The sequence below is a fragment of the Oculina patagonica genome, chromosome 13, assembly GCF_052425735.1.
Source record: "Oculina patagonica isolate OP01 chromosome 13, crgOcupat, whole genome shotgun sequence".
NCBI lineage: Eukaryota > Metazoa > Cnidaria > Anthozoa > Scleractinia > Oculinidae > Oculina > Oculina patagonica.
In genome coordinates, this window is record NC_135770.1 from 2,230,152 (window position 1) to 2,243,655 (window position 13,504).

Below are 13,504 nucleotides of genomic sequence, written 5' to 3' on the forward strand. Positions count from 1 at the left end.
TTAGCGCCCGGGCGCTTATTTACTTTTGGCATCTTAAGAGAGGGCGCTTATTCTAGACAGGGCGCTTATTCGGGACAGGGCGCTTATTTAATTTTTTGAGAAACAACCAAATGTTTAAAACAAAATTTTAATAAATATTAAAATAACTAACAATAACAGAAACTGTAACAAATTGTTGAAAGTTCAGTTACTTTTAGAAGAAATTTTCATTTTAGCAGTAAATATATACCTGTACGGTGAGTGTTCATGAGTTTATCTAACCGAACTTAGCAGAATTATGTGTCCTAATGTTTCCTAACCGCCCCGAACCCTGTTCTTGTTAACTCGGAGCCAATCAGGATTAACTTTCGTGTTGTATGGGTTTCTGATGTCTTTAGGAAAGAATTCCTGAATTCCTGCTACTGACCCCCAACTTGACTCTGTTTAGTGCCTCAAAGAAGGAATCTGTTCATTTCAGTTTTATTTCAAGCAAAACCATTGACGGCCTAAATGAGGGTCTGTAATAGGGGGTCGCACATCCCGCAATCCGCAACAGTTTGTTCTTCCTAGACTGCAAACAGCTTTCGTTTTATTGGACTGAAACCGCCCTTATTTTCTGGACCGTAAACCACCAGATAAGTACGGATGTACTATAAGCTACTAAATTTGGAAAATTATTATGAAACAAGAATCGAAAACAACAAACTGACAAATAAAGATTTGCATGCCAAAACAATTGATGTTCAACTTTCCACACTTCAGCTCACTTCACTTATTACACTTAGTTTGATTGTCATCTAGCTGCTAATCGAGAGCAGGCCGAAAGGGCAAGAGATAGAGTTCCTATCCGTTGCAAATTGTTATCTTTCTTTTTATTTTTCCGTTTTGTTTTTTGAAGGTTAGGCAAAAAAATAATATCATTGGAAAAATTAAGTTTTGGTCTATCTCAAGAAAACTGGTATTAACACAATATTTCGGCTGGTAATTAAGCATGTTAATATTATGTAATTTAATTAGAAATATAGGTAATCAGAGAACAGGTCTAATTCTCTAGAGGCCTTAAAACACTTGCACGCATTGCGTGCCTATGTTTAACAGGAAACGAATGAAGGATGGAAGGAGTGAAATTCACTTCGCTCATTCTAAATCTTTTCCGAGTTAAAAATGGCTTAAACCGCCAGTATAATAGACCCTCTCTTAATGGTCCTTATCCCGTCTCTGATTGGTAGGAACGCAGTAAATCGACAATAAACACTTAAGGCATATTTTTAGCTAACACAGGAATCGTGAGTCAGCATTGAGTCATCATAAAATTGTGAAAACTATGTAAGATGGGGGCCTGCCAACAGCCTGCTGATACTTTGGAGCAAGCTGTTCCAATTACATGTGAAGATAATTTCAACGAAATCTTTATGCCAAAAGACACACTCGATCAGCCATGCGACGTTGTTTTGGTGGTCGAAGATGGAAAAGAATTCAAAGCTCACAGGCGAATCCTTTCAGAGGCAAGCCCTTTCTTTGAAAAGCTGCTGAACAGCGACATGAAAGAGTCTAAAGAAGGACTAGTGCGGCTGGAGATGTTTTCAGATTCTGTTACGGCGGCTATACTGGAGTTTATTTACACCGGCGATGTAAAAATATTGGATGAAGACAATGCCCGAGACGTGATCGTTATGGCCGATTATTTGTTTCTTGAGAAACTGAAAACTCTCGCTGGGAGAGTTTTAGTACAGAAGTTGAACATTTCAAATTGTATTTCAACTTACTATTTTTCTGAAACATATCAATGCGAAGAACTGCTTTCCAAGACAAAGAATTTCATCCTTGCAAATTTCACCGCCGTGTACGCAGCGAACCGGGAAGATGTTTTGAATATGTCGAACAAGGAAGTTGAAATGTGGATTTCAAGTGATGAAATAAATGTTGACGCTGAGGAAGACGTTTTTAAGACAATTCTAGCATGGATTGATCATGAAAGAAGCGCGCGAGAAAAATATTTCGCAGAGTTATTCCGTCAAGTTAGACTTGTTTATGTATCGCAAGACTTTTTGATTGGTGATGTCGTGACAAATGATCTCGTGAAAGACAGTGAAGGCTGTTTGGATCTCGTTAAGGGTGCTATGAACTTAAGTGACTCTAAAAACCTTGCTGATAGTTTCTCTGTACCGCCAAGAAAGTCGCTAGAGACCCCCGTTATGGTAATTGACGGATGTCAAGATATTAATTGTTTTTTTCCTCGTGAGAATAGCTGGTGTATGTTAGGTGAGCTGCCATCTAAATATAGCATGCTTGCTAATGCTAAATTTGTCCCTTGTAAAGGTAAATTGTATAGTACAGTGATTGAATCTGATTATTATAGACCGCAGTCCTTGAGCCAAGTTAGTTTTAATCCTTACTCAAACAGCTGGATGAAATTACCAACTTTGAAAGAAGACAGATATTTGAGGCTAATATTTTCCACAAAAGAAGACGAAATGTATGCCTTGATGTCGGAACCATGTACTATGGAACATTTACGGAATTGGCGCATCCGCAATGGACGGCGAACAGGTCGCCGTGTTGGCTTTTTTAAATTAACGTTTTCTGAAACAGGGGAAAAAAAATTCACACCGCAAAAAGAGTGTGGCAACAGAAAACATATTTCATTCCTTACGAAGTACAAACCAGAATCAAACTCATGGGGAGATGTCGCATCGTTTGATCATTTGGACCTAAGGGACGATTTTTGCATTGTAGCTAAAGACAATTTTATCTATTTTATTGGCGGTATAGAATGGCCTAGCAAAGAATGCACGTTCCTAAGTGATGTTGGAAGATATGACCTAAGTGAAAATCAGTGGCACGACGTTGCCGACATTCAAGCAGCTAGAAAACGGGCTCACGGAGCTGCGGTGAACGGTAAAGTTTTCATCGCTGGTGGAGTTTACCAGGGAGAATGGCTGCCAAAAAAGCATCAATGTGAAGTGTATGATGAAACAACAAATGAATGGCAGTTTATTAGATGCTTCAATTTGAAGACCAGAATTGTAAACCTCTTAGCAGTTGATGAGAAGCTCTATGCTGTGGGTGGAATATGGATTGAATGTTATAATCCTGACAAGGATGAATGGGAGCGGAAAACTAAAAATCCTTTCCCTCAAACAATAAGAACTGACGCTTTTCCAATGAGAATTTTCAAAGGATTAGCTGGAAGCCTTCCCTCTCAATAGCCTTAGCTTAATACTACGCAGGTTTTGCTTCGCTTACAAATCACAAACGCGGAAGTGTTTCATCTTGTGACTGGATGAACGTTTCGATCGTGAACTGCATGATCCTTTGCAAAATTTAAATTGTAACCTAGTTGTCATTTTCCCTTAAAAATCCCTCTTCGAGGATGGATAATAAATCATTTCCTTTAAAGTTGATATTCTATGCCAGGAACACGTCGCCACAATGGAGTTATTTTCTTTTATATAATAACCTGAATTCTACGCGCATTTTGATTGGTTCTTACTGATGATCTATTAGAGTTTATATAATAACCTGAATTCTACGCGCGTTTTGATTGGTTCTTACTTATGATCTATCAGAGTACAGACACATGGTTGACGTCACGCGGTGGTGTGACTCGCGCGCGTGATCAGAGTTCATAGTCCAAATCAGAGTTGTCGGCAAAGTTTTTCAAACTTGCGGGGCCACAACAAAGCAAAAAAAAAATCAGCTTAATTACAAATCTTTAGTGAGAAACAATACGCTAAGCATCGATCACCTTTCGAAGCATTTAACTGGGCGAAACAAGCTTGAAGAAGACAGTGAATTATTCGAGAAATTATCCGAAATCTGTATGAAAGTTTGACCGGTGTTGTACAGTTGGACGACGCCACGGGAAGCAAACGAAATTGCGGTTGAACGCTTCGGTTAATGACCGTTAATGCTTACAGATTTGAACAACTTTCCAAATCGGAATAAAGGTTAGTTTTTTCATTGACTTTCAATTGACCATTTTTCTGTTTATTCAATCGGATTATCAATGCTTCGTGTTAACGAAAACTTAATAGTGAAATCAAAACAACTTAGCTCATCGGCACGGCAGCATTGACCAGCATTGCTCACACAGAAGTGCGCTGAAGTCTTGTGTTATTATATAAAACAAATAGATTTCATTTTGCCGTGGGTCTGTTCAGTAATAGATCACAGAAGACGTCAAAATGTGGTATGAACATCAGTGACCCACTCGGCTAGCGCCTCGTGGGCCACTTCTCTGTTCATACCACATTTTGACGTCATCTGTGATCTATTACTGAACAGACGCACGGCAAAATGAAATCTATTTGTTAATTATATAATAACCTGAATTCTACGCGCGTTTTGATTGGTTCTTACTTATGATCTATCAGAGTACAGACACATGGTTGACGTCACGCGGTGGTGTGACTCGCGCGCGTGATCAGAGTTCATAGTCCAAATCAGAGTTGTCGGCAAAGTTTTTCAAACTTGCGGGGCCACAACAAAGCAAAAAAAATCAGCTTTATTACAAATCTTCATTGAGAAACAATACCCCAAGCATCGTTCACCTTTCGAAGCATTTAACTGGGCGAAACAGGCTTGAAGAAGACAGTGAATTATCCGAGAAATTATCCGAAATCTGTATGAAAGTTTGACCGATGTTGTACAGTTGGACGACGCCACGGGAAATAAACAAATTGCGGTTGAATGCTTCGGTTAATGCTTACAGATTTGAACAGCTTTCCAAATCGGAATAAAGGTTAGTTTTTTCATTGACTTTCAATTGACCATTTTTTGTTTATTCAATCGGATTAACAGTGCTTCGTATTATTAACTTAATAGTGAAATCAAAACAACTTAGCTCATCGGTACGGCGGCATTGCTCACACTGAAGTGCGCTGAAGTCTTGTGTTATTATATAAAACAAATAGATTCCATTTTGCCGTGGGTCTGTTCAGTTATAGATCACAGAAGACTTAAAAATGTGGTATGAACATCAGTGACCCACTCGCCTTCGGCTCGTGGGCCACTTCTTTTGTTCATACCACATTTTGACGTCATCTGTGATCTATAACTTATACTCCTTAAATAGTCCTTATATTGTAACACTCATAACATAGTTTTTGCAGTCAGTGATTTGCTTTGTAAACTCCCTTGTCCCTAATAAAATAACTACAAATTACAGTGAGTTAAACCTCTTTAATACGGATGGAAGGGGCAGACCTTACAATGTCGTTCCCAGACGCCGCAATCTAGATCCTTTCATAATCACACTGACCGAAAACGCGCGTGCTCTCCCGGCATAGCAAATCGAACCCAATCGAACTAAATTTCAATCGAACTCAATCGAACCCAATCGAACTCAATTCATGGATTGAGTTCGATTGAGTTCGGCAATCGAACCAAATCGAACTCACCGAAAAGGAAAATATTCAATCGAACTCAATCGAACGTTCGATTTTCGAACTCTTGATTTTTGTAAAACCGGCATTGAAAATCTATAACCAGATCTTTTACTTCAGCCCGGAGTTTAGCACGTGGGTTGTAAGCTTAAAATGCGTCAAGGATGGCGAAGATTTCAATGTTTTTAGAAAATCGCATGATAAATTTTGGCATTGACTGAAAAACACGAAAAAAAAAAATCCGGGTTCCAGATGGGATTTGAACCCACGACCCTCCGTGATCTATTTTGAAAAATCGGCGAGAAAGACCGTGCATTCCGAATTGCTAACGAGCGCGGACAATTAGGTCACCTTCATCGTGAACTAGTTTCTTCCCTGTGGTAAGTAACACTCGGAGTTGTCAATTTGCAATTGTAAGTTTAATAGCTTAAAAAAAAAATGGTGCAATAATTCTTGAATACGTACGCTGGAATAACGATATTTTTGTTTTGTTCTGTTCTGTTCTCTTAACTGCGGGCAGGGGTTTCTGTTATTAGCTGTTATTGAATAAACTGTATAAAAGCGCAAGAAAAACCTGCTTTCGACGGGATTGCTTTGTATGTATAGGTTTCCCAGAGCCAATCGAACGCAATCCATTTAATTGTGTTCGAATTAGTTCGGTTACCGAACTCAATCGAACCCAATCTGATTGATTGGGTTCGATTGAGTTCGATTTGTTCGGAAATCGAACTCACTGAAAGTCCGATGTTCGATTTCGTTCGATTGCCGAACTCAATCGAACTTAATCCATGGATTGGGTTCGATTGAGTTCGATTGAGTTCGATTTTCGAACGTTCGATTAGCTATGCCGGGGTGCTCTAGAGACGAGATTGCAAACTTGAGAAAAAAGACCTGTTTTATGAATTTCTCCGTATCATATCATAGAGAATGCTGTCTGTATGCCGGCACAGGGGAGCCGGGGAACCGACGGCTATGCTATGCTGAAGAGGCCTAACACTATCGAAACAGCTGTCCATGGTTGCCACTGCCCGGGTAATGGGATACCTGAAATCATGCCCCCCCCCCCCCCCTCCAAAGAACGCCTCATCGCAGGTTACGGTAATGGGTTGCAGGCATTCGTGCGTTAAACATCAGTATTAAAATCCGTGGGTTGGAGCGCCCCAAACATTTGTTTGAGGACAACAGCCCCCCACCCCCCCCCCCCCTCCTGCCCCCTATCCTTATATAAAGCCAAGCAAGTGAACTGTAGTTGGCAGGATTTCAGTAAAACCGGCCCACAGATTAAGGAAATGAACTGTACAAACTGAACGCTCTGTAGGAGATAGGCCAAGCTATATAAACCGAGTGTTTCCTCTCAGTGTAGTAGAGATATCAGAAGGCAGTCAATTGTCACAGTCCTTGCATTTGATATAACAGGTTGTTTCCCACCTGCTGAACGTCAGAAAATTAACTCGGGTCAACAACCGTGAATCTTTTGACTTAACAAGTAGAAAATAACATCTAAAATAACTCGTGAACCGAAACGCCCCACGTCCAACAAACTGGGCTGGCTTGCCTTCCAGCCAAGTCTAAAACACGGTAAGTAGGTTGCTTTAAGTGCCGCATGGACTGAAATTTGGTTATTGTCTTTGAACTTTATTCAGTTTTAAGCTGCAGATTTATAACTTTTCTTCCCGCATCTAAAACACAGTTTGTCGTTCGGCTGGAAGTCTACAGTGTCGAAATAAACAATAGAACTAAATGAAGCTTGAAGGAAACTCGTCCGTTCATTCAGTGCATGCAACTTAGCCCATTCGAAGGGGAAGAGTATATAAGCGGAATCGACGGGAAAAAATAAATATTATTTATTTTAAACACGTTTTTCTCATGCTACAAAAATCTTCCAAAATGTTGAGCTGCACAAATTAAACTCCGCCAATTGGAAGATTAGAAATATCAGTCAAAAGTGGTCTCAGCAATTGAATTCAAAGTGGATTAAGCTCTTGTAATCTAATCGTTATGTAGAGCTGAACTTCTCAGGGCTTCCTAAAATTTTCAATCTAGGAAATTTGTTCGCTACAGGTGGTCTTAATTTGTGTCATGCCAAAACAAGCCTTTAAATGTTTTTAGAGGGCCCGAACAAGATTAGTGACAAACGACTACACTTTTACCTTTACAGACTTTACAACCATACTTTTACACTTTTACTGTTTAGCTTTACCTCACCGCCTAAACTGACAGTCAGTCAAATTTTTGAACTGAGACACTTGCTAGTATTTTTGGACTACTATATGGACCCTATGTTAAGTGTTTTCAGTCACTTGAGTTTTAAGAGCAGCTATAGTAACCACGTTCTTCAGTTTGAGTTAGCGCATATGGTTAGCGTCACAGGTATCATACTATTTATTGTCTGTTTGCATGGTTTTCATAAGCGCTGGTTTTCAGGCCAGCGGTTTGATTTCCGTTTGAAAACTCCAAAACACACTTTGTTTACAGTAAATCTAAAAGTTTAAAAAATATTCCCAAACCTCAGTCCCAATTCTATGTTTTTTTTGTTGGTGATTCTCAGTTTCAGTGACCCAAATCACATTTTTCCCAGTGAAAATTTGCCCAAATACAAGTTCCCATTTTGCCCTTTCAGGCCCTCACTAATACATCTAAGGACTTGATTTAAGACATTTCTGTGGTGACGTAGAAGTATTTGAACAAAAAGTTCCAAGACTCCAGTTTGTTAGAACGGATGTTTACTGTTGTGCTTCTCTGGCAAGGGTACTTTATAAGAGCAGTCGCAATAAAATAATCCTTTATTTGATTCTTAATTTGATTTTTTTTTATCTAGATGGCCATTTAAAAGCACATCCGGGCCAATCGCGTTGTATGGCAAAACCTCGGAGAGTGCCTAGGATCTTGGCGCTTATTGCACTTGGTGCCACGGCATGCATCGCATTAAGGATCCTCTCTTGGTATCCCAGTCTTGTTGCCTTTCGATCCTCAAAACAAACGAGAGATGAAAAGACGAACGTTTTGATCATTGCTCATGGCAGATCAGGGTCGTCATTTCTTGGACAGATTTTCAACAGCCATCCTGAAGTATTTTACATTTTCGAACCTTTGATAACATTTCAACTCACATCGATGCGTAATTCAACTTTGTACGAACATTCAACGATGCGACTTCTACGCGACATATTCAACTGCAGGTTTAAGCAGCAAACGGAATTTTTATCGTTCATGTCCCATATTCAGCTGCACCGCTTCTCCAGCCGTGTCTTAACCTCGCCCTATTGTAAAAACATAACTAATGCGAGGGATAACAGGACGTTCATACATTGCAAAGACTTAGATCCTCTCATAACATCTCTCTCCTGCTCGCTTCATAGACACACGGTGGTAAAAGTCCTGACTCATCGTTTTCCTTTCTTGGACGTAAATCGCCTCGAACCTCTCTTCAATTCCGGTGGTTTTAAATTTAAAATCATTCATTTAATGCGAGACCCTAGAGCTGTGATCGCATCCATGGACCGTGTTGGTTGGACTTCAAACAATTCAGCTATCAACACAGCCACTACAAACCTACCTCTGTTTACAACTCTTGTGCAAAAATTCTGCTTGAGTATGATACAATCGCTGCGTTTCGCGCTGTCGGCGGAGGGTAAATATCCAGATTATTACAGGATTCTTAGATACGAGGATCTGGTGAGATCGCCATTGAACGTTTCACAAGAATTGTTTGATTTTGCTGGCATTCCAATGTCAGATGAAGTCAAGAAGTATTTAGTCAGTAGCACGAACTCACGTGACCGTAGTCACAGTCACGAGTATGGTACGCTCAGGAATAACGCGTACAAGTTGATTGACGCGTGGAGGAATCAGTTCAGTGCAGAAGCCGTGCGCGCGGTGGAGTCGCATTGCTGGCCAGTGCTAGAAATATTAAGATACACTCCAGTGTTCAGCCAGTCTTTATTAGCTACGTGAATCAAGCGTGCGCAGCAGTCAGTTCCAAGAGCGCAAAAGCAACGAAAGGAGCTAGGGGCGAGCAAAAACTAGGAAGCTCCCTCCCTCTTTCGTTTTTCTCGCTCTTTGTTACGCAGTTTTGGTGGTCCTGGGAGCAACTGCTACGCAGGCTAAGGGAAGTCGTGGAATAACCTCTGTTTTAAGCAGGAACCTAACACGTTACAGAGGAATTAAATTTGCCAGTTTTGAGGGCTCCGGACGCCAAATGCATTGGAATATGCGCTTACAAGCTGTGAGATGGTTTGAAGTCGTCGTTTCTTATCGAAGGTTCAGTGTCCACACGCTATTTAGGCAGTAGATTCTGTACACGCAGGAGTGTAATGTAAGGTGCACGGGCCAACGCCCTTTGAAGTTTGCGCAACGCTAAAAAACCGATTCACGTCCATTAATGCGCAACCTTGCACCTACAGTAAAAAAGCTTGAATGAAGACTAACTTTAAAGCTATACCATGTTGTTTAGTGAAATAAAGAAAGAAACAGAATAAAGAAAGAAACAAAACAACTAGAAGCAATGTTCTTTTTATTATTTTAACTACATGTAAATATAGTTTTTAAAATTTACGAAGAATGAGCAAGCTTGGTCAGTTCTCTTGACACTCAAGCTCCAACTTTGCTTGTTTGGCAGCTTTCGCAGCATCAGCTACAAAATGAAAACAAAGAAATAGTTGTAAAATGGTTGCCACAGACATAAGTCTTCAAAATGTCCTGATTTTTCCCTGAGAAAAATCAAATTTCCCTTCATACAAAATGTCAGATACAGTAGCAGCCTCCAACCTCCGCTTCCAAAAGAAAAACATCGCTAAGATCACATTGAAATTTTTCTTCCAGCCTTCAATGATATTTAACAGTATTGAAGGCTGGAAGAAACATTTCAGGTAATTTAATCAGCAGTGTTATTATTTCAGTTTGCCCGACTTTTCTTCAAAATGTCAATTTTCCCTGACTCGAAATTAAAATTCCCCGACTTTTCTGTGACCTTCAATCTGTGACCTTCAATCTGTGCAACCCTGTGTAACCACAACTGGGGTAGCCTTTTAACCCATGCAGGGCGTATCCTTACTGCACCCACTTCAAAGGAAAACTGTGAGAATGAGGTTGTACTGTACGTTATTGGGTAAACTATAAACCAATGGCTACACTGTAGGCCACAGTGCCTTGTGATTTTTTACATTTTTTTTTTTTTTGTCAAAGAAAAATTATTTATGGTTTAAAAGGTTTCCAATCCTTAGACAATGAAGCAAGTTTCTTCAACAATTTTTATTTTTTTTAAATCAAACCGGGACCTTTTGAATCAAAGTCCGAAATACTAACCATTAAAACCACTGTACAAGAAATTATAAAAATTCTTTGCAACTTACGACTGTCATCTCTTTGTCTTTTGGACTCGCATTCACTCTTTTCAGAGATATCAGCAAAAGCAACAGATTCTGGTAATTTGAATGATACACAAACCATAACCTTCTTTGGAGCAACGTCACGCACAAAGTGAACACTACACTGGCTTGTGAGACTGCTTCCCAGTTTCTTCTCCACTTGCTCTTTGGCATCTTCACCAGGAGACTGGGACTTAGAAAAGCAATAGCAATGGATCGTTGGAAGTGCTGCATGTCTATGTGCCGAGTAAAGACCCTGGAAAACGTCAACAAATTCGACAGCACTAGCAGGCAGATTCATAACAACATGTGTGAAGGGTTGCAAGATTTTGCTAGCATTTCCCTGGAGACCTTGATCAGTGGATGATGACGATGAAAATGATGACGCCGGTGGAAATGATAGCTGAACCATTTTTCTCACAAAATCCCTGCCATCCATGTTAAAAGCATGTATTTTTTTCTCAACTCGATTGAGTTTGGCATTTTTCAACAGAGCTTCATAGGATGCAGGATTCAAATCATTCCCATAAACAGTACAACCTTTCTTTGCTGCAGGAATAGCAAATGGTCCAACTCCTGCAAACATGTCGCACACTACATCATCAGAGTCAAACAACTCGACAAGGCGAGTGTGTTCAGTTTGAAGTCGGGAATTCCAATACACTTTGGAAAAGTCAAACTCAAAAATGCAACCATCTTGTTTTACAGATGTATATAGGTTGTTCTCTCCAGCTATTACTTCCATCTTGAAGAAGCGAAAAACGTCATGAATGGTGTCTGTCTTGTTAACAACAGTTTTGATCTGAGGAGAATTCTTGTCTAATAACACTTGCCCTGTTGGAAAAATCCAAAAGAAAAATTGATGTTTTAATTAATTTGCAACTCCAAGAGTTTATGCCAGATGGGAGGGGGAGAGGAGGGTGGGTGGGTGGGGGGTCAACAGTACCCATTTATCTTTTGATCTTCTTGTTTTCTAGAGTTATACGATACCTAACAACATACATACATACATACATACATACATACATTTATTGCGCTCCCTAAAAAGGGCTTTTCAGCAGCAACAAGCATTATCAAAGATATTTATTCAATGTGATTTAATGCCACATAAAGATGTCCCCATTTCATGGGAGCTGGACAGTGATTGTATACATGCAACATACACTGATCAAATTACAGCAAGGAGCCCAAATGTGTGACCACTTTTAATTTATTCACATTCTTTCGTGCAGATTTAATCCAATCAAAAGCCGTGGATAGCTTGCAGTTGACTTCTGATTGGATTAAATCTGCACAAAAGAATTTGAATAAATTAAAAGTGGTCACACAATTGGGCGCCTTGGTGTAATGTTTCAATTTCTTGAACTAATTAACAATTAGACTACGAGCTCGAGTTTTCTATGAGCAAATAGTCAACGAGGCGCAGCCGAGTTGACTATCGCTCATAGAAAACGAGGGCGAGTAGTCTAATTGTTTTAGTAGAAACTCTAAAGGATTGCAGTCCAAAACCTACAATATTGTGCACTTTAAAGACAAAAATCAAGAAAATTTACCGCTTAAAGAGCTACTCTTGCGCGCGACTGTTTTCTATCGGCGAATAGAAATCAGTGGGAGAACCAATCAGATTCGCGGATTTTCAATAGAACACAGCTAAGTTTCTACTAATATCAAATAGACTTTTCCTGCATTCGCTACAATGACTATGAATAATGGCTTTAAGTTGAGGCTGGGAAGGACAAAAACTACAGTTAATATACAGGGTTTGTACCCTTTTTCACAAACAGTTTTCCAGAACTTTCCGAGGACTTTTCAAGCACTCAGATTGATTTTTCCAGGACTCCAAAATTCACATAAAACCTTTCACTCCTAAGATCTCAATACTATTTCTCCTTACTGTCTGTGCATTTGTTACAATGTTCTTTCTTAGAATTCAATTGTTATTCGAGTTTAACAGATAGATTTCCAGAACTTTCCAGGACCGCTAGTCTTTTTCCAGCGATTTCCAGTCCTGGAAAGTGCAACAATAAAGATCGGTGACTTTCTAGGTTTTCGAGTATTCGTATGAACTCTGAATATATAAAAGCATAATGTAGGAAGGGTCTGATTATTTTAAAGTTACAACATAACCAGATAATAATGTTACAAAACTTTACACCCCCCCCCCCCCCCCCCTGCCCCCTCCATGCTGCCCAGCCCTAACAATGATATTTCATACAAGTTTCAGCTTGATTGAGTAATATTCATTATTGAGTCCAGGTTGAGTGAATGCCAAAAATATCACCTACCGATCAGCTTCTTGTAGTCTAACTGTGAAGCTCGTAAATTCACATGGGCTATGTGACCGATTGTCTCAAAGGAAGACGGTACCTCAGTGATTTCAGCGGGTAACACCGCTCTCAGAACTTGTTCAGCTGTCCAGTGCTCGTACCCTAAAACCAACTCATAAGTCGTTTCCTCAGCTCCGTGATTTTGGGCGAATTCTCGATCTTGTTCTTCTAAAGTGTTCAACGATTTCTGTGGATGTAGCAGAATGATCTTTTTCTTCGTTTCATTTGCATCAGGGACGATGTTTCTCATGCGAGGCTGATTTAGCAGGCATTTGCTAAGATTTTTCAAGAAAAGTGAACACTTCTTGGCTTCGATTTGTAGCGCTGGGAGGTTGATGAGAGTTTTGAATGCCTCTCTGTTTAAGATCTTCATTCCCTTCACTGTATTTGGAGGACTAAAAAGAGTTGAAATCACTGAAAGCTTCTCCATTTTGAGTTTCTCGAG

At 39.8% G+C, this 13,504-nt stretch overlaps 3 protein-coding genes across 5 annotated transcripts; 2 read left to right on the forward strand and 1 right to left on the reverse strand.

Annotated features, from left to right (window-relative positions):
• The first annotated feature begins 412 nt into the window (after positions 1–412).
• On the forward strand, positions 413–3,381 carry LOC144634317 (kelch-like protein 40). Its single transcript, XM_078493234.1, has one exon. The coding sequence runs from the start codon at positions 1,311–1,313 to the stop codon at positions 3,186–3,188; it is 1,878 nt and encodes a 625-aa protein (XP_078349360.1). The 5' UTR covers positions 413–1,310; the 3' UTR covers positions 3,189–3,381.
• A 136-nt stretch (positions 3,382–3,517) lies between these two features.
• LOC144634323 (carbohydrate sulfotransferase 1-like) lies at positions 3,518–9,861 on the forward strand. 3 transcript variants are annotated; one of them, XM_078493243.1, is made up of 2 exons: positions 3,518–4,723; positions 8,185–9,861. In XM_078493243.1, exons 1-2 carry the CDS (start codon positions 4,672–4,674, stop codon positions 9,318–9,320), a joined length of 1,188 nt encoding a protein of 395 aa, XP_078349369.1. In that variant the 5' UTR covers positions 3,518–4,671; the 3' UTR covers positions 9,321–9,861. The 3 variants fall into 3 exon arrangements, with proteins under 3 accessions (XP_078349369.1, XP_078349370.1, XP_078349371.1); XM_078493244.1 differs by having other exon boundaries at positions 3,518–3,929; XM_078493245.1 differs by lacking the exon at positions 3,518–4,723 and adding an exon at positions 6,652–6,944.
• Position 9,862: 1 nt separating this feature from the next.
• Positions 9,863–13,489, reverse strand: LOC144634321 (tRNA (guanine(37)-N(1))-methyltransferase-like). The gene is made up of 3 exons (XM_078493240.1): positions 13,018–13,489; positions 10,718–11,566; positions 9,863–9,999 (listed from the first exon to the last, which is right to left on the reverse strand). Exons 1-3 carry the CDS (start codon positions 13,487–13,489, stop codon positions 9,941–9,943), a joined length of 1,380 nt encoding a protein of 459 aa, XP_078349366.1. The 3' UTR covers positions 9,863–9,940.
• Between the last annotated feature and the right edge of the window lie 15 nt (positions 13,490–13,504).

Bases quoted from the DNA above. Each gene is read 5' to 3' on its own strand.
- LOC144634321 (XM_078493240.1), bottom strand. From the start codon at position 13,489: ATGGAGAAGCTTTCAGTGATTTCAACTCTTTTTAGTCCTCCAAATACA. The intron at 11,567-13,017 runs GTAGGTGATATT...TTTTTCCAACAG, and splicing joins AGACTACAAGAAGCTGATCG to GGCAAGTGTTATTAGACAAG. The intron at 10,000-10,717 runs GTAAGTTGCAAA...TTCATTTTGTAG, and splicing joins AAGACAAAGAGATGACAGTC to CTGATGCTGCGAAAGCTGCC.
- LOC144634317 (XM_078493234.1), top strand. From the start codon at position 1,311: ATGGGGGCCTGCCAACAGCCTGCTGATACTTTGGAGCAAGCTGTTCCA.
- LOC144634323 (XM_078493243.1), top strand. From the start codon at position 4,672: ATGCTTCGGTTAATGCTTACAGATTTGAACAGCTTTCCAAATCGGAAT. The intron at 4,724-8,184 runs GTTAGTTTTTTC...TTTTTTATCTAG, and splicing joins CTTTCCAAATCGGAATAAAG to ATGGCCATTTAAAAGCACAT.